General features: G+C 48.4%; 1 protein-coding gene across 1 annotated transcript in view; it reads left to right on the top strand.

Annotated features, from left to right (window-relative positions):
- The window catches only part of LOC109278326 (uncharacterized), a 131,096-nt gene that overhangs the window by 61,629 nt on the left and 49,265 nt on the right, over window positions 1–20,202 (top strand). Inside the window, 6 exon segments of the mRNA XM_053894285.1 lie at window positions 88–174; window positions 3,824–3,961; window positions 4,056–4,175; window positions 5,096–5,188; window positions 9,812–10,029; window positions 11,800–11,993. Of these exon segments, the coding sequence (XP_053750260.1) occupies window positions 88–174; window positions 3,824–3,961; window positions 4,056–4,175; window positions 5,096–5,188; window positions 9,812–10,029; window positions 11,800–11,993 (850 nt within the window).

Here is a 20,202-nt window from a genome sequence, read left to right as displayed (position 1 = left end):
TGCTTCTGACCTGTCCTTGTGTGTGTGTGTGTGTGTGTGTGTGTGTGTGTGTGTGTGCGCGCGCACATGTGTGCTCTTCCCTCCCAGGTGTGTGTGGGCCTGACCCACCCGTACAGCAGCAAGGCCGTCCCCGGGAACGTGGAGGGTTGTGCTGCTGCTTGGAGTCAGCACGCCGTAAGTGAGAAGGCCCCGGAGGCCCCAGGCACCTTGCATCCCAGCGGCCCGCGATCCAAGTGCCGTCATCTCAGCCCTGGGCGAGCAGAATGCTCTCCTACCTGGGTTTTCTGTTCCACTCTGTCCCCATTCTTCTACCTTGCGTGGCTGCCAGAGGGGGCTTTTCAATATGCTGCTTAAAGTCATGCCCCTCATTACAGTTCTCTCTGGACACAGACCCCAGCTCTGCCCGCTGTTGTCTCGCTGACCCTCCAGGCCACCTGAGACCACTCTCTCCCTTTTGCTGCCTCCTTTCCCTTCCTCACCTGTCTCTTTCCTGCCCCAGGACCCTTGTATGTTCTGTGCCTGGAGCTGTTCCTCTCTCCTTCAGCTTTACCTTCATCCCTTTACTCATTGTTGGGGGTTCAGCTCATACGTCACGTCTTCTGGGAAGCTTTATCGCGACCCCAGACCACCTCCCATCCCCCAGCTACCCCTCCTGCACCACCCCCCACCTCTGCTTCTGGCTCCTGTTGGAGATCTCGGTTTTATTTTGATAGGATTCTTTGACCAATTCCTTTCTCCCCTACTGGTCTGCAAGACTCGTGTTTAGTACTGTATCTGTTTAACGGGCATACCTCATCCGATGGCACTCTATTACGCTTCGCAGATTTTGCTTTTTTTTTTTAAATACAAATTGAAGGTTTGTGGCCACCTTGTATCCAGCAGGGCTGTTGGTGGGGTTTTACCAACAGCGTTTGCTCACTTCGGGTCTCCGTGTCACATTTCGGTAACTCTTGCAGCAGTCCGCGTTTTCATTATTATATTTGTTACAGTAACGTGTGACCGGTGATTACCACTGGCTCAGACGATGGTTAGCAATTTTTAGCAATAAGGTATCTTTAAGGTATATACATTGGTTTTTTAGACACGATGCTCTTCGTGCACATTCAGTTGACTGCACTGTCAACATAACTTGTGTGTGCACTGGGACAGCAAGCATTTTATCTGACTTGCTCATTGCGAGAATCACTTCACTGGGGGGGTCCCGGAACCACACCTGCGGTATCTCCAGAGTGCACCTCGATTTACCTTTAGAGCCTCAGGGCCTGGCGCGTCGTCAGTGCTTAATGAATAGTCACCTCAGTGCCATTGAACATCTGTCGTGTCCCTGACCCAGAGCAGGGGTCGACCACCTATTTCTGTGAGGGAGCAGACAGTAACTCTTTTTGCCTGTGTAGACCATACGGTCTCCGCCCCCTCGTCGCACAAAAAAACACCCTAGAAAACACAAATGAACAGGCACAACTGTGTTCTGATAAAACTTTTGCTAATGGACTGAATGTGTCCCCGCCACCCCCAGATTTGCACATTGAAGGCCTAATGTGAAGGTATTGGGAGGCATGGGGTTAGCTCACGAGGTAGATCCCCCGTGAAGAGATGAGGCCCCCCCCCCCCCCCCGTGAGGACACAGTAAGGAGACAGCCACGTGGCCGGCATGCCCTGATCTCAGATTTCCAGCCTCCAGAACTGGAAGAAATAAGTTCCAGTTGTTTAAACCACCTGGTCTATGGGATTGTTGTTACAGCAGCCCGCACTGACAAACACAACCGTATACACGGAAAACGAACCCGGCCTGACTCTCTGGCCGTAGCTTCCTGAACCCCTGCCTCAGAATGTGTTCGCATTCGTCTTCCTAGGCATGAGACTCGTGTTTGCGATGTGCCCTTGGCAAACGATTCCACAACTCTGGACCCCCGTCTTCCCGTCTGTAAAATGGAGACAGTACGCATCTCTTAACGCAGAGGTTGTGAGAACCAAGATGTAACGTAATTCTCTCCCTCAGGGACCTGACGGGTGCCCCCTCAGCCCTCATCCCGGACTCCTTCCTGATCCCTCTAGGGCAGAAGCCCCGGGAGGTAACCCCATTCTCCAGCAAGCAATTATTGAGCACCTACTATGTGCCAGGCCCTGGACGAAGAACTTAGTGGTGGTTTCTCCCTTGCGGGATATACAGAGGCCTGCTGAAGGGTGAAGTGGGACCGGCTATTGAGCACAGAGACCTCTCCTTCTGGGGCCCCACATCCCTACCAGTTAAACAGGGCTGTAGATGGCTGCCAGAGGCTTGAGGCTGAAGTCCTTGGAGCTCCTGACAGGAAACAGAGGGCATAATGCGACCCCAAACACCTGCAGAAATACCTCCCCATGGTGTTCAGTGTTGTTTAAACCGGAGATTGCAGAATCGCGCCGTGGGCCGGATCCAGCCTCCAGATGTGTTTTGTTTGGCCTGCTTAGCACTTAACATGTTTCAAAACGTCGTCAACATCGAACATCGGAAGATTTGGGGGTAAAAATCAGATTTCTGCCTCTAATTAAAAAGGAATCAGAAGATCTGACACATGGGGTCCCAAATCCCACCTGGTAACAAGAAACGAGAACCAAGGAGACCAGAGCCTTTGAATCTAGCTGAGTATGGCTGCCCGTTCTTCTTTAATGTTTACTTTTGAGAGAGAGAGACAGAGCACTAGCGGGGCAGGGGCAGAGAGAGAGGAACACACAGAATCCGAAGCAGGCTCCAGGCTCTGAGCTGTCAGCACAGAGCCCGACGTGGGGCTTGAACCCACGAACCGGGAGATCATGACCTGAGCCCAAGTCGGACGCTTAACCGACTGAGCCACCCACGGGCACCCTGGCTGCCCGTTCTTTTCAAAACCCTCTCTGTGTTTAATGGCATGCTTTCTTTTTCTTCTCTTGGAAGAATTTATTTATTCCTGCTCCCTGTTGTTTCTAAATTAAAGTCGTGTATTCTTCTGAAGTTATACACTAGCGATAAAATTCTGTGGCAAGGCGTTTGTAACTTCTCAGTGAACCCACATGGGCACAGATGGCGCCCTGCTCCCGGGTGCTTGGCATGTGGCAGAGGCTAGTAGCTGCTAAGTGAACAGATGATCCCCCCACGGGTGGTAGGATCCTATGGCTGCTGCACAAAGTACCACACCCTTGGTGGCTTAAAACAGCACACTCTTACCTTGGAGATCTGGAGATGAGAAATCCCAAATGGGTTTCACCTGGCTAAAATCAGGTGTTGCTGGAGTTACATGACTTCCGGAAGCTTCAGCAGAGAATCCGTTTCCTCGTCTTTGCTAACTTGTTAAAGCTACCCATGGTTCTTGTGTTGTGGTTCCTTCTCTGTCTTCAAAGCCAGCAGAAGTAGTAACTTTTCCTCCTTCCTCCCTCCCTTCCTACCTCCCTCTCTCTCTCTGTCTTTTCCAGCCTGTCTTTGGCCTTGGGGTTGCAGGCTATCACTGGTGATTCTGGATTCTTCCGGATATTTATTGAGCACCTATTATGCACCAGGTCCTGCATTAAATATGAGGCATACAGCAGTGAACAAAACAGACTAATACCAGGACACTCCTTTGGAATGAGACACAGACCCTCAAGTTTGCCCCCTCAGGCCCACCCCACAAACTCTACCTGTGGGCACCGGCCTTGACCATCCCTGTTGGAAAGACCCTGGTGCACTTGGTCCTACTCCCTGCCCTGTGAGTGGGTGGGTAGACATCTTGGGACCACTTTGTTCTCACCGCTGGGTTCCCAGGGTGGCTTCTGCAGGCCCTGGGAAATGGGAAGTCACGTCTCTGAATGCCACCGGTTCTCGCTCACCCAGGCTAAGAGCAGGGAGGTGGAGGCAACCTTGAAAGTCAACCAGAACGTCGTGCTGCACTTAAGGGGTCTGCACCATGACAGATCTCAGGGTGAGGAAATCTGGCACCGCCTGGCCCTGAATGCAGCTCATTCCTCCCAGGTACCGGTCCCCAGGTTGGGCAGACACTGTTTGGTGGCCCCTGAGCAGAGCTCTCAACCGTTGGGAGAGAGTAAACGGTACCGTTGCTTTCCAGCTGAGGCTCCCCCAGGCCCTGAGTTTGGATGGGGACGTTGTCTTCAGACGGGGTCCCCCGGGACTGTTTGACTTCAGTGTGGACGCAAGGGCTACGGCCAGCCCCAACGTCCCATCCCAGGTCAGTTCTGCCTCTTTGGTGGGGGAGGAGCGGCATTCGTGTTAGAGCGCAGGTGTCTGGTGGGGGGGGGGTGCTGAAGAGGGGGCAGGGGGCCCTGGAGCGCTTACTTTGGGCGTATGCGTGGGAAAGGGACAGTGAGAATTATGCAGAAGTTTTCCATCGGCCAGTCCCTGAAGTGGGTCCAGCCACTCCTGCCCACATCCCATTGGCTGGAACTTATCACCCGGCCCACCCAGCTGCAAGGGAGGCTGGGAAATGTAGTTCTCGCTGTGTGTCCAGAAAATGCAGCTCGGTGACTATCTAGCAGCTGCTGGAGGTATCTTTGTTCAATCATTCGCTCTACACGGGTTGGGTCTCTGCTGCACTATGTGCTGGGGACGCACAGGTGACTGTTTCTGTCTTCACCTCCAGAGAGCTTTCAAGTTCAAATCTTAGCTACCCTGTGGACTTGCTATGTGACCTTGGGGAAATTACTCAACCCCACTGAATATCATTTTTTTTTTCATCTGTGAAATGGAGTTCGTCATACCAGCTTGTGAGAGGAGCGGTGACGATTAAATGAGGCGATGGTTATAAAGCCCGTTGTCCAGTCCCTACTTCCTGGTCAGGGTCAGATAGAATGCAGCCGTGGACATGGGAGACATGAGCAGGCACCATGGCAGGGGACGTAGGGGTTCCAGGGTCCCAGAGTTATCTTCCCAGCCCCATGTCTGGGTCTGTACTTGTCACGCTTGCAAGTAACAGAGCCTGAGTAACATCTGGGGCCAAGAAGCATCACAGAAGGTGCTGTTGGCCTGGGATTTGGGCAAACTCTGGGATGACCGTCCCCCTTGGAGCGCCCAGCCAGCTACCTTCTGGGGTTCTCCCTCTCCCTCCTCTGCTCCCTCTGACCCTCCCCCTCCCCCTCGGCCTCTCAACAGGTCTCAGTCCAGCTGAACGGATCTGACTCCCACTTGGTGTTCCTCTTCCAGCTCAGGCATCCCCACAGACCCCCATTTCCTCCAAACTTACAGGTACGGACGTGGGCCCTCTGGGATGACCTCAAATTGCCTGCCAAGTGCTGTCTCGGAGCCGCCAGCTTGCTGGGAGATGGGGCGGAAGGAAGGGACGATGGAGGCCCCGGTGTGGGGCGGGGGGAGGCCACCCCAGGATGTTAAGCTGAGCCAGACAGCCAGTCCAGAATCAAGAACAGATGGCAGGGAGGTTTCCAAATCCATCATTTGGAAGTGATTGTCCAGGCCAGAAGGGGTTTTGGCTCCCTGGGGGGTAGAACGATCACATTTCACCCTTGAAAATGGAGAGAAGCAGAATTGTCCTCTAAACCCTGTCCTGTGTTTGGGGGGGGCCATCTGATCATTTTTGACCCTGGAGTATTTTGCCTGGTGTGGGGTGGAAACACGAAGGGTTTCACTTGACAAGGAAATAAAGGGCGGAGAGAAGGAGCCAGGCAGGAAGGCTGAGCTCTGTCCACGCAGCACTGGGTGCTCAGAAAGCCCCTGCACGTTGGTTGCTTCGTGGAGCAAGCTGTATGCACCACATCCACAGGAATCAGGCCATGGGTAGGGATACGGAGGTGTAGACGGGTGGTCCCACCTGTGATGAGGCTCAGAACTCGAAGGCAGTTTTTAAATGCCTGCTGCGTGCTCATCCCTGTGCTGGTGGCTTTGGAAACTCTATAAAGGAGCCTGAGAAGAGCTTCGGATTATGAAAGCTGGTCCTTCTCAGAGGCACCTGTTACAGTGTGTCAACAGCTCTGAAATCAGGATGTGTCTTCAGACCCACATAGCTTCATTGTTTTGTTACCAGCTTTTTTGCTCTCACCGGGGTCCATAAAGTCACAGCACATCTCAGGGCCGCTGGCATCCCATATTTGAGGCCATGCTGTCACCGTAATCCCTTGTGATGGGAGCTGCTGTCTGTTGAGTGTTTACCGCGTGCCGGGCTCTGTTCTCAGCCCTTCGCGTGGCTTCTCTCATGGCTACCCCGTGACTGTGCCGTTGTAGCATCTTGCACATGAGAGTCTGAGACAGAGAGGTGATGTGTCTTGTACAAGGTCACTGAGCGTGTAGGTAGAGGATCCCAGATGGGCACCCGGCCGGTCCGGCTGTGGAGCCCATGTCCCCATTAAGTGGATGTAGCTGATGATGGGGATGCTGGGTCATCTCACGGGCTCAGACTTCGTCGTCACTTTTTAAAACAGCAGCACCCTTTGTTTACGTTATCTCTGTGGGTGAAGTGGGGCTCGGGAGCCCAGCCTTGTCAGCCTCTGTCCCCCTCCTGGAGCCCCCCCAAAGCATCTGCTGCTGGACTCTGTGCACAGCAAGCTTCTGTAGGGTCGCAAGTAGCCTAGCAAGTATCTGCAGCCCTCCCCCTCCTCGCCTGACCAGCGCTCCAAGGAGATCAAGGCCTGTCATCCGGGCATTCTTTGTTATCAAGGAGGCGCACCAGGCTGGCCGCCCCCCAAGCCCTTGACCTTGAACACTGAACATGTTTTTTTCTGCATATCCTGCCTGATGGGAATATAGAGGGAGCACAGGATGTGGACATCCTCAAGACAGTGACGGGCAGGTGTGTTCAGGGTGTGCGTGCGCAAAGCAGCCAGCAGCACGTCCCGTACGCTCCACCCCTGTGCACCCTGGACGGCCCACACGTTCTTCTCACGCCTCTCATCCGCGGTGTCGCTGGAGCCGGTATGCCGAGGTGCACTGTAACCAAATCCCAGAGCCACAGCGTCCCGGGGCTAGGGAAACACAAACGATTGTGAAACTCTGGAAAGCATTTTGCTAGGAAGAAGGCGAGCGATTGAACCAAGCCGGGTCAGTAGCCAGGGAATCAGCAGGTTTACTCTGTGTGCTTGAACTAGCCGTGGCTTGGGAGACGTCGTGGGAACGTTCAGGTGCATATGAGCAGCATTCGGTTTTGATGAGAGCACGTGTCCCTCGTGTTGCGTTTAACACATCACGAGCTCTCCCACTTGGCAGAACTACTTGCCTTATTCGGGAACTCTCCTAGGTAAGGAGGGGGATTGCCTTACAGGTGGAATTAAAGATGGCAGCCGTGTGTCTTGCCACCTTGCGTCCGTGGCGGCCGCAGAGGGGAAGACCACGGCCAGGGGACAGAGCCGCTAAGATGTGTTTTCGGTTCTACGTCGGGCCCTGACCACCTTCCAGCTGGTAGGTTTCTCCTGTAAGCGAGTGAGTAGATGGCCCGGCAGGCAGGGATGTAGCGTCCCAGGTGTAGCGTCCAGTGCAGTCCAGGGTAAGTAGGGCCAGCTCCGGGCACCGCATGCCCGTAGCCATCCCCACGGAGAGGGGAACGCACCTGCGGGAATGGATGCGCGTCGATACCGAGCCAGGTGTCAGCAGTGACGAGTACAGTGGGATCGCATCGTTGTGTGGGGGGCAGCCTGACATGAGGACTGCTTTCATTGTCCTGTTAACTCCTGCAGCCCGTCCCAGACAGCACAGTCTCTTGGCAGAGTCTTGGTTAACCCTTTGAATTATGTTTGTATCCTCTGGGTAAATACCTGTTAGTCAGGTGCCTGCGTCTTAATCGCTGGCCTCCTGTGGCCTCCGAGCTTCGCCGGACGGCACGCTGAGCTCTCTCGCTTGCTGTCCCGCTCTGGCTTCCCTCCCCTGCCCCTGTGCGCGGCATCTCCAACAAGTGCGTTGGACTGGCTGGCGTTTTCAGGGCGTCCCTGTCCTCGCATGGCACTCCACAAGCATCTGACGTATGGGCCATCCCTCCCCACACAGAGGTCACTGGCCGACTTGACATATCCCCCTGTGGATTTTTTCCCCTTTTCCCCTTTCCAACACCTTACCACTCGGGGAGGTTTCTCTCCAGCCTCATGGCTAGCCCGGCAATTAGGCAACTGCTCCCGGGCAGACTCTAAGGTGAGGGTGGGTGATGGCCCAGCTAGACGGAAGAAATGACCCGGATACGGCAAAGAAAACAGGATTATTGGGGGAAACTTACGTACAGGGAGTCCAGGAACAGCACACTGGACAAAACATCCGCTGCTGGGATCTACCCGCGGCATCTAGCCCAGCCAGCTATCTGTTGCCTTTTCCCTCCTTGCATGGCCAGCTCCAAGGAGATCACGGTCTGCCATACAGACATTCTTTGTTACAAAGGAGATGCTCCCCCTTGGCCATCTCTGGAGTCCCTGACCTTGAACGCTGAACATGTTTTTCCTACATATCCTGCTTGATGGGAACTCAGACGGAGCACGGGATCCATACATTCTCAAGGGAGCGATAAACGGCATTCAGGGTGCGCGTGTACAAACCAGCCAGCGGCCCCTACCACACACCCCCTAATTGAAATTTTAATAACACAGACGTCCTGTGTTTGTTTGCGTGCTGTATGCACATCTATGATTTACACATAAGTTTTTTTTTTTTTAATCCACCCCTCCACAAATCAGGTTTTGCATTTTGGGGGCGATATTGCTCCTCTTGAGGGCGCATGCTTTATGGGAGTCCTCGGGCCCGCAGAGGCCCAGTCAGAGAAAACATGGATGTGACTTAAAAGTTCTCAGCCCAAGCCATGTTGGAATCACCTATGGAGGTTTTAGAACATTCCTGGACCCCAGCCCTGGAGGCGCTGAGTTGATTGGTCAGGGGGTCCCGGGCATACTTGGAAAAGAATTAATAAACTTCATTTTCCAGAGTGGTTTGTAGGTTTGCAGAATAGATGCATGGAAAGTACGGAGAGTTCCCTTTTCCTCATAGTTTTCCCTCTTAGGAGTATCTTGCGTGAGTGTAATACATTCTAACTGGCGAGCCAGTATTAATATATTATTATTAACCAAAGTCTGTAGTTTACATCCGGGTTCCCTCTGGGGGATGTATGGTTGTAGGGGTTTTGCCAAGCAAAGAATGTCATATACTCTTCTTTACTGTATCACACGGAGTGGTTTCCCTGCCCTAGAAATGCCCCGTGTTCCATCTGTGGATCCCTTCTTCCCCTTTACCCCCTAGCTACCTCTGAGCCCTTGACGCCTGGTTCTACCTTTTTCCAGAATGTCATACGGTTGAAATCTTCCGGTGTATAGCCTTTTCAGACTGGCTTCTTGCACTTTGTGAGCTGCATTTAAGGTCCCTCCACGTCTTTCTGGAGCTTCTTATCACTAATATTCCATTGCATGGATGGACCACTTGATCATTTCGTCCATGGAGGGACCAGGCATAGTTTTACAAGCTTCCCACATCACTGCGCTGCACCTCCCAGGCTGGACCAATGGGGAAACTGAGGCCTGGATTAGGAAAGGGGCTTCAGCTCCTGCAGAGTTGGCACAAGATGGAACTCCCTGCTCCCACCCCCACCCCTGGGAGCCTGGTCAAGCCTTTGCCTCTGCCTGCCCGCCCCCCACCCCCAGTATGGCTCCTCCTCCTACACTGCACACTCCCCACCTTGAGCCCTGGAGCTTCTGGAGGTCTTCTGGGGTCGGGGAAGGCCATCCACCCTTCTTCCCTCTGCCTCCTCTCTTTTCCTGTGTGCCTGCTTGGTGGTTCTCACAGCTGGAGTGGCTCAGGAACGCTTCCAGGAGGAAGGGCCTTCCCACATAGCTGGCTCCCACAGACCCTTCCTGAACTCCCTCCACTTCGGAGTCCTCTCCTGCCTCCCTTCAGGTGCAGGCGACTGCCCGGCGATACAAAGACCGCAGCGTCGGCGGCTCCCTGTCTGTGCACGCCTCTGACCGTGAGCTGCTTCTGCTGGAGGCCGACACCAGCCAGGACACCCGGAGAAGCAGCAGGGCCTGGGGCGCCAGTGTCGTCCTCCGCCAGGCAGTCCTCCGCGCCCCCAGGGCTGTTCAGCTGCAGCTGTCCAGCAAGGTGGCCCCAGCCAGGTGAGGGTCCCCAGGGGCCCTGTGAGCGAGGAGGGACCTCAGAGGGCAAAGGGCTGGTGTCCCGGAGAGATGGGAAATCATGGCTCAGAGGCGCCCCCTTGCGTCCCTCGGGGACCAGGCCTAAATCCTCCCTACTTAGGCCATTTTTTTTTTTTTTTTTTTTTTTTTTAGTTTATTCGTTTTGAGAGAGACAGAAAGCACGAGTGGGGGAGGGGCAGAGAGAGGAAAGAGAGAGAGAATCCCAAGCAGGCTCCCACTGTCAGCGCGGAGCCCGGTATGGGGCTTGAACTCACCAACCGCGAGCTCATGACCTTCACTGCGCATGCCCGTTTATCCGCCGCGATCCAGCCGTTAGGATCCTGGGCTCTGGAGCCAGCTGCCCGGGTTCAAATCCCAGCGCAGCCTCTGGGTTGCGGGCCAGCCACTGTGCCCTTTCTCAGCCTGCTTCTTAGGGCCGTCCTCAGGTTAATGAGGCAGCGCACGTGAACGCCACACCAACACTGGCCCGCGAGAATATTCACTCCCCAGCTGCCATTAGCATTGCTCTTCTCAGTGTGATACCTTCTGGCACAGATTGGGTCTCCGTTAAGTATTAGTGCCCTGTTTCCCCTGCGGCCCCAGCGTTGGCAGCTTTTGTGAATTTGAGGAGACCCAAGGTTTCAGGTATAGTCCTGGATGATTTTGTCCCCAGAATTACCCTCTGTAGCTGTCCATCCATCCATCCATCCATCCATCCATCCATCCATTCATCCACCTGTCCAAACGTCCTTCCTTATCTCCAGTCGAAAGAGGGTTTGAGGCAGATTATAAAAATGTATGTTGTTCTAGGTCCGGAATTGACAAACTTTCAGCAAAGGGCTAGGTGGTAAATATTTTTGGATCTATGGACTATATGGTCCTGGTGGGAACCACCCTGCTCTTGTAGCCCAGAGGTATCTTAGCTGATATGGGGATGAATGGGTGCGGCTGTGTTCCGATAAAACTTTATTTACAAAACAGATGGTGGGCTGGTTTTGGCCCACAGGCCCATAGTTTCCCAATTTTTGTCCTAGATTTTTCAAAACACATGAGGAAATTAGCATGAAGGGAAAAGAAAACTGGGGAAAATAGGAAGGTGCTCAAAGTGGCTTTAGGAAACAAAATGCAGGCCACGAGATCTTCTACGTTGGCTGGAGTCCAGCTTAAGATTTGGCTTTAAGCATCCTAGTAGCCAATGCAAAAAGAGAAACCAACCGGTGGCATTACTTGCAAAGGCTGTAGGGAAACACACACATTCAAAACTGTGTGGTTTGCACCGTTGATCCCCAAGAGAGGTGCCTCCCATGGTGTCTTACAATGGAGCATCCTATGTGGACAGTAGGGATCACGTCCCCTGCGCCAGCGCTCTAGGAAGTTTAACACCAGGCTTCTTGAAGCTGTTTATTTTCTCATCGTTCAGTATCATATGATGCATAGATAAAATATCAGTAATATCCACTCAGTGTCAGTGGTTCTTTTTTATCCTCCACTTGGCAATAGAAGAAACTGAGGCTCAGAGAGGTTCTGTCGTTGTCCAAGGCCACAGTTAGTGAGCAGCAGTGAGATTCAGATCCAGGTTTGGCTGACCGCAAAGCCTATGATCTTAGCTGCTGTTAGACTGTGTCTCCATGGGCTGAGAGCCCGATAGAAGCAGTCCTGTGGGGGGTCTGGACGGTGGGGTGCAGGGACCCACCTTCCACGGTCTGCCCGCAGTGTAGGGACTGCCTTTATTCCCATCACGTTCCTTTCTAGGGTTTGGCTGTTGTACAAGGTGCTGGTGGACCAGAGCACAGCACAGCTTGTTCTCAAGGCTTCGGCGGAGCAGAGGGGAGGCCAGGTCCTGACCCTGCAGAGCCAAGCGCACCACACGGTGGCTGGCTGGCCGGCTGTACCCCACCTCCTGACCCTCAAGGGCGTGTTGAAGCAGAAGGAGACATTCAGAGAGGGTGAGCCTGGGGAACGCCATGGGGCAGGGGCAGTGGGGGTCTTGGAGAAAAGCCCTTTCTGTGGAACTACATACAGGGTAGATTAAATCCTACAGGTTTTGAAGCCCACGTATACTCTGTTTCAGCATCTCACATACTGACAACACCCCTTTGTCAGAAATTAACACCTCGTCAACAAGGTGAATCTTGTAACGAAACACCAAGTAGGTTTCCTTATGCAGGACTTGTCACAGCCTTTTATGTACTAATGGACATTAGAAAAATCCAGGAGGAAGGGTTGGGAGCAGTGTTCCCCAAGCATATTTTTTTTCTAATACTTTTAATTTTGACAAAATTTCGGACTTGCAGAAAAGTGGCAAGAATAGCACAAATAATGCCCTACACCCTTTACCCAGCTTCACCAATTACTGACATTTTACCACAATTACTTTATCATTCTTCTTTACCTCTTTGTCTCTCTCTCTATACACACATATATAAGTGTGTCTGTGACATTTTTATTTGTGTATAAAAATACACTTGATTCCTGAGCTGTGTTTGACAAAGTTGCAGACATGATAATTCTTTACTCCTAAATAGTGCAGTGTTTTTTTCCTTACACGTGAAGATATTCTCCTACATCCTACAATGCAACTATCAAAATCAGAAAACATAGAGTATTCCTTTCCCTTTCATGGTATTTACATTTTTGAAGGATATAGGGAAGTCATTTTGGGGCTTATCTGATGCTTCCTCGTGACTACTTTCAAGCAAGTTACAGTAGTGATGTGCCATCATATCTGGAAGTACCTAATATCAGTATGTCCCAGAATTTTTAAAAGTTATTTATTTATTTATTTATTTATTTATTTATTTATTTAGAGAGGGAGGGAGGGGGAGAGAGGGAGAGCGCGAGAGTGAGCAGGGCAAAGAGAGCAGGAGAGAGAGAGAATCCTAAGCAGGCTCCATAATGTCAGCACAGAGCCCAATGTGGAACTGAAACTCATGAACTGCGAGATTACGACCTGAGCCGAAATCAAAAGCAGGACGCTTAACCTTGTTAAGCCACCCAGACGCTGCACTATGTCCCAATATTGGTGGCGTTAGCTTTGGTCATTTGATGAACACAGTGTCTGCCACGTTTCTCCACTGTTAAGAGAACTGTTGTTTTCCTTTGTGTGCTGAGCTCATAAAACAGGTCATGGGAGCATTTCCTCCTTTTATTATCCAGAAGAGTTTGTATAAGATTGGTATTCATGCTCCTCTAAGTGTCTGATGGACTCTACCCATGATCTGGAATTTTCTTTGTGGAAAAGTTTTTTGGAAAATGGATAGATGTAAAGCTATTGAGATTTTCTATTTCATCTTGTGTCAGTTTGAAAGTTACCCTTGTCAGGGGATTTGTCCGTCTCAACTAAGTTGTCAAGTTTATTGGTATAAAGTTATTCATTGTATCTATTATTATCCTTTTAATATACGTAGCATCTATATATAGTATGTTCCTTCTTTCATTCCTGCTAGTCGTTACTTGTTTTCCTCTCTTTTATCAGTCTAGCTAGGATTACGTCAATTTTTATCTCCTCAAGCAATATTTGGTTTTGTTTTCTCTCTGGTTGTCTCCTTCCGATTTCATTGATTCCATTGTCTTGCCCTTTCTTTTCTTACCCTCAATTTGGATTTACTCTATTTTATTAAGGTGGACTTTCAAGCCATTGATTTTTAGATTCTTTACTTTTCTAATGGAAGTATATAAAACTATATATTTGCCTCTCAGGATTCTGTGAGCTGCTTGCCACAAATTTTGGTGTTGTGTGTTTTCATTATTAATCATTTTGAAATATTTTCACATTTCTGTTATGATTTCTTCTTTTGACCCGTGGACTATTTAGAAGTATGTTGCTTAATTTCCAAATATTTGAAACTTTTCTAGGTAGCTTTTTAATATTTCTTTTCATTGTGGTCCAAGGGTCAGTCTTTTAAAATTTGTTGTGACTTGTTTTACAAGCTAATATATAATCTGTCTTGTAACATACCTTATGCACTGAACAGGAATTTGTATCCTGCTGTTGTCGGATGTAATGTTCTACAAAGGTCAGTTAGGTCAAATGCTTGGTTGTGTTCGCCTGATCTATAGCCTCACCGATTTTCTTTAAAATTATTTTTAAAGGTTTATTTATTTTTGAGAGACAGAGCACGAGCAGGGAGGGGCAGAGAAAGAGGGAGACACAGAATCTGAAGCAGGCTCCAGGCTCAGAGCTGTCAGCACAGAGCCCATTGCCGGGCTTGAACTCACAAACCATGAGATCGTGACCTCAGCCAAAGTAGTACGCTTAACCGACTGAGCCACCCAGGTGCCGCTCACTGATTTTCTTTTTGTCCTGTTACTGTATCATTAATGAGAGGAGGGTGTTAAACTCTACAGCTGTGATGATGGATTTCTCTGTTTCTTTCTTCGATTCTGCCCATTTTTCTTCATGCATGTTGACATGCTGGTATTAGGTGCATGAGCATTTATGATGATTATTCTTTCTTGACGAATCAACCCATTTATTGTGACATATGCTGTCTCTCTCTCATCTGACTCTTTTTTTGGAAGTCTGTTTTGTCTGCCACTAAGGTAGCCACTCTTTTTTATTAGCATTTTCGTTGTATGTATTTTGTCACCTTTTTACTTTAAACATATCTGTTTTCTTATATTTGAGGTAAATTTCTTGTAGGCCACATATAGTTGGATTTTGCTTTTTTTTTTTTTTTTTTTTTTTTTGAGAGCGAGAGAGAGCACAAACAGGAGGGGCAGAGGGAGAGAATCTTAAACACAGTGCAGAGCCTCACATAGGGCTCAGTCTCATGACCCTGAGATCATGACCTGAACTGAAATCATTTGGATGCTTAATCACCTGAGCCACCCAGGCACCCCTGGATTTTGCTTTTATGTCTAGTTTGACAATCTCTGCCTTTTAATTATACTAGTTAGTCAGTTGATGTTTAATGTGATTATAGCTATAGTTGAATTTATGTCTACCCTTTTGCTACTTGTTTCCTTTTTTCTTATATTTATTGTTCCTCTGTTCTTTTCTTGCCTTCTTTTGGAAAAATTAAAAAAAAAATAGAACTCAGCTTTAATTTATCTACTGCCCTTTAAACTTCTGTTTCTTAATATTATTTAACATTCTGCTTAGCATTTGTTTTGGAGCAGGTCACATCAGTTTTAAGAACCGAGACTTTGATCCCCCCACCCTTTCTGCCATAGTTGCCCTGTCTGTTACATCTACATACGCTATAAACCGACAACACAGTATTATAATTTTTGCTTCAGTCGTGTTGACTTGAAAGGCGTTAAAAGAAATAAAATGGCTTTTGTATTTGCACACGTGTTCATCATTTTTAGCATTCTTCCTTCCTTCCTAAAGATCAAAACCTTTTCCTGGTATCATTTCCTGTCATTTTAAAGAACCACCTTTGGGAGCACCCAGGTGGCTCAGTCCGCCAAGCGTCTGACTCTTGATTTCAGCTCAGGTCACGATCTTGCGGTTTGTAGGTTCGAGCCCCACATCAGCTCTTCATCGACACTGTGGAGCCTGCTTGAGATTTTCTATCCCTCTTTCTCTGCCCCTCCCCGCTCGTGCTCTGTTTCTCTGTCTTAAAATAAATAAACTTTAAAAAATTGTTTAAAGAACCACCTTTAGCATTTCTTGGAAGGCAAGCTAAGTAGCCATGAACCCTCTTGATTTTGATTTGTCTGAAAATGTTGTTCTTCCTTTTTTCTTGAAGGATATTTTGTAGATGCATGTCTTAGTTTTTATTATTTTAGAGAGAGAGAAAGGGAGCAGGGGAGAGGGGCAGAGGGGCAGAGAGGGAGAATCTTAAGCAGGCTCCACACTCAAGCGTGGAACCTGACGCAGGGCTCGATTCAATGACCCTGGGATAATGACCTTAGCTGAGATCAAGAGTTGGATGGTCAGCCAACTGAGCCACCCAGGGCCGCTGAGCACCCCTGTATGCATATCTCTGAACACATCTAGGAAATCTTCACATTTGGAAAATTATTTCTTCAGAGAGTTTTCCTGTCCCATTTTCTCTTTCCTCTCCTGCTTGGGATTTCCAATTGATAAATTATAGAACTTTTGATACTGTTTCTAGGTCTCTGAAGCTCTCCTGATTTTTTTTTTTTTAGTCATTTTTCCTTTTTTTTTTCTTCAGATGTCTATTGATCTGTCTTCCAGCTCAATGACTTTTTCTTCTGTCTTCTCCAAACGCCACATGACAAAAATTGTAAGATGCTCCAATACATTTTTTAATCTCATATTTTGCATTTTTTGTTCTAGAGTCACCATCAGGATTTAAAAAAGAAAATTTCCATTTTACAGCTGAGATTTCCTATCAGTTCATTTAATACAAGAATATTTTCCTTATATTCTTTTTAAAATTTTCTTTATATTCTTGAGCATCGTTATAAGACCTGTTCTAAAAACCTTGTCTGCTAAAATCCTTGTCCTGCTTCTTTGTATGTGTAGCAACTTGAGACTGTATTCTGGACATTTTCAATGATATAGAGACATGAATTCTTTTTTATTTCTCTGAAGAGTGTTTTTGTTTGTGGGCTTTGTTTTTTTTTCTTACTATATTTTATTTTATTTTGTTTTGTTTTGTTTTGTTTTATTTTTTTAATGTTTATTTATTTTTGAGAGAGAGACAAAGAGTGAGTGGGGTAGGCACAGAGAGAGAGGGAGACAGTGAGTCTGAAGCAGGCTCCAGGTTCTGTGCCAATAGCTGAGAACTCATGTGGGGCTTGAAGTCATGAACCACGAGATCATGCCCTGAGCCGAAGTTGGACCCTCAACTGACTGAGCCACCACCCAGGCACCCCTGTTTTTTTCTTATTTTAGCTGACAGTTAAGTTGGGTAGATTCAGAACCCAAACTGTCTCCCCTCTGGTGGGATGCAGCTGAAATCAGTTCATTTCTCTTATTTTTGCTGGGCTGCTTGGGGTCTTTTCCGCTGTTGTGAAGTTCAGGGGATCAGCAAAGATAGGAAGTTTGCAGGTAGAATTTAGGGTTTCCCCTGGGTGGCTTCCTCCAGAATTTCCCACTTTACTTGCCATTTGTTGTTGCCGGTTGGACCTCTGTTCTCAGATTCCCTAATCACTTAGAGTGCAGATTGCTGTTCAAATGTTGTCCACCTTCATGGTGTTAGAGTGAAAACATACAGCCCGTTTAGTGCTGGTGATTTCCTCCAGTGCTAAGTCCCACCCACGGTCTGCCTATTTGTGGCTACTCTCCTGTCACTTTCAGATAACTGCTGTTTTTTCATTTTGCCCAGAGTTTGCAATTGTTACCTTGGGAGTGCTGGTCCGGTTAAGCTCCCCACCGTTAATAGAAATGATACTACTCATTTGTCTTTTATTTAAATGTTTATTTTATTTATTTATTTTGAGAGGGAGAGAGAGAGAGAGAGAGAGAGCGAGCATTGGCACAAGTAGGGGAGGGGTAGAGAGAGGGAGAGACAGAATCTCAAGCAGGCTCCACACTGTCAGCATACAGCCCAATACACAGTTTGATCTTAGGAGCTGGGAGATCATGACCTGAGCTGAAATTAAGAGTCAACTCTTGGGGCGCCTGGGTGGCTCAGTCGGTTGAGCACCCGATTTCAGCTCAGGTCATGGTCTCCCAGTTCATGGGTTTGAGCCCCACGTCAGGCTGTGTACTGACAATTCAGAGCCTAGAGCCTGCTTCGGATTCTGTGTTTCCTTCTTTCTCTCTGCCCCTCCCCCACTTGCACTTTCTCTCTCTGTCTCTCTCTGTTTCAAAAATAAATAAACATTAAAACAAATTTAAAAATTGGACTCTTAACCAGCTGTGCTACCCCGGAGCCCCATCATATATCTTTTTTTCTTTTTTTTAATGTATATTTTTGAGAGAGAGAGAGAGAGAGAGAGAGAGAACATGAGTGGGGGAAGGGCAGAGAGAGAGGGAAACACAGAATCTGAAGCGGGCTCCAGGCTTAGTTGTCAGCACAGAGCCTGACACAGAACTTGAACTCATGGACCGTGAGATCGTGACCTGAGCCGAAGTTAGACGGTTAACTGAGCCACCCATGTGCCCCATGGTGTGTCTTTTTGATGTGTTTCCATATTCTTTGAGCACTCCCTTCCTTTATGACCCAAAAGATGTTTGTCTCATTTTACATTTTCCCTCACGTGAAATAAGCCATTTCTCCAAGAATCCGTGGTTCCTTTTAATGCAAAATAATATGTAGAAACTAAGAGCTGGGTGCTAGGTGTGTTTATTCCTACTGAACTATCAGTCCTAGACTTTCTCAATGGACGTACCTGGAAAATAGACGTGTGCGCGCGCGCACACACACACACACACACACATTTCTGTATCTTTCTACAGATAGGTAAGTTTAAAACCATTCATTCACATTGATGTCCTCAATTTCAATTTATCATCAAAAGGCTCATTCTCATGTTTTCCCTTTTCACCCTTCTCATCCTTTCTCCAACAGAAAGAAACCTGGCTCTAACCACCCACAGTGGATTACTCATTTGCTCAGCCCTACAATACACAGAAAGTAGTTTCAGAGTCACTAACCTGTACCTCTGTGAAAGGAAACCCTATTAACTAGAATTCAGTATTTGATGAGAATTTTTTTTTTTTTTTGGTCTTTGGCCTGAACATAATGTGGTTGGAGTTCATCCAAGTAGTTATTGGAGGCCTAAATCCAACCACGGTGTTCACATGTTAGTTAGGGTTAATAATCCCCCTGCCACCCTCGTGTGATTCTGTTAATCATTTGAAATGCAGTGGGGTTCGCTGGTTCCTGTTTGTATTCCATTTTTAGGTTTCCCCTATCCTTATTGATTTTATGTGTTTGGTTTTTGATCGTGTGAAACATTAACAAGGTTCCCAAAGCCAGAATGACACAAAAAGGGACCCTTTGCCCAAGCATCCTTGACCACAGCGCCCTAGCTGGACATCTGTCCAGGGCCCAGTGTTTCAGAACCTGAAGATTCTGCCCTGACCCCTAAGACATGGGTGCCATTCTCTAGTCTGGTAGTAACATTAGCACCGACCCCCCTAATCCCAAATTGGCTAAATGGGCCCAAACCAAATTTCATAATAAAATGACATAGGTCGAAACAATTTTTAAACACATGGGTCGCCTGGGTGGCTCAGTTGGTTAAGCGGCTGACTTCGGCTCAGGTCATGATCTCGCGGTTGATGAGTTTGATCCCTGCGTGTGCTCTGTGCTGACAGCTCAGAGCCTGGAGCCTGCTTTGGATCTGTGTCTCCCTGTCTCTGCGCCCCTCCCCTGCTTGCAGTCTATCTCTGTCTCTGTCTGTCTCAAAAATAAACATAAAATTAAAAAAAAAATGTTAGGGGCGCCTGGGTGGCTCAGTCGGTTGAGCGTCCGACTTCAGCTCAGGTCACGGATCTTGCGGTCCATGAGTTCGAGCCCCACGTCAGGCTCTGGGCTGATGGCCCAGGGCCTGGAGCCTGCTTCCGATTCTGTGTCTCCCTCTTTCTCTGCCCCTCCCCCATTCATGCTCTGTCTCTCTCTGTCTCAAAAATAAATGTTAAAAAAAAAAAAATTAAAAAAAAAAAATTTTAAGCACAATCAAATAAAACACGTCCCAGAGAACTACTCGTGTCGAGTTTACTTTGAGTTACACCGATGATCTCTCCATCTCTTAATATGTAACACGTGTTACTTCATTTTTGAAGGCAACTATTGATGGATAATGTCTTGGAGTATAATTTACATATAGGGGAAAACCTTTTACATTTTGATAAACTCACAAAGTTATGGACCTCCCAACACAGTCTGGGTACAGGACAGTTAACATCTTCCCTCAAAGGTCCACTGTGGTCAGCCTCTTCCCTAACCATCCCCCCACCCCCACCCCGGCAACCCCTGAGCTGCGGTCTGTCCCTTATAGCCTTGGCTTTTGTATAATGTGACATGAATTGAAACAGTATGTGAACTGTTGAGTATGGCGTCTTCCGCCCAACATGGTGTGGTCGAGATTCATCCAAGTTGTTGCACGAATCAGCACTTTATTCCTTTTCTTTGCTGAGTAGTATTCCATGGTGCTGATATCCAGCAGATTATCTGTTCACGGTCGAAGGGCATTTGGGTTGGTTTCAGTATTGTCCAGTTTTTTTTTTTTGGATTTTCCAATTATGAATAAAGCCACTATAATCATTGGCCTACAGGTTTTTGAGGG

This window comes from Panthera pardus, unplaced genomic scaffold, assembly GCF_024362965.1.
Source record: "Panthera pardus isolate Hobbes unplaced genomic scaffold, ASM2436296v1 HiC_scaffold_5, whole genome shotgun sequence".
NCBI classification, from domain to species: domain Eukaryota; kingdom Metazoa; phylum Chordata; class Mammalia; order Carnivora; family Felidae; genus Panthera; species Panthera pardus.
The sequence above is the reverse complement of the archived record's forward strand: the minus strand, read 5'-3'. Positions and strand labels throughout refer to the sequence as shown.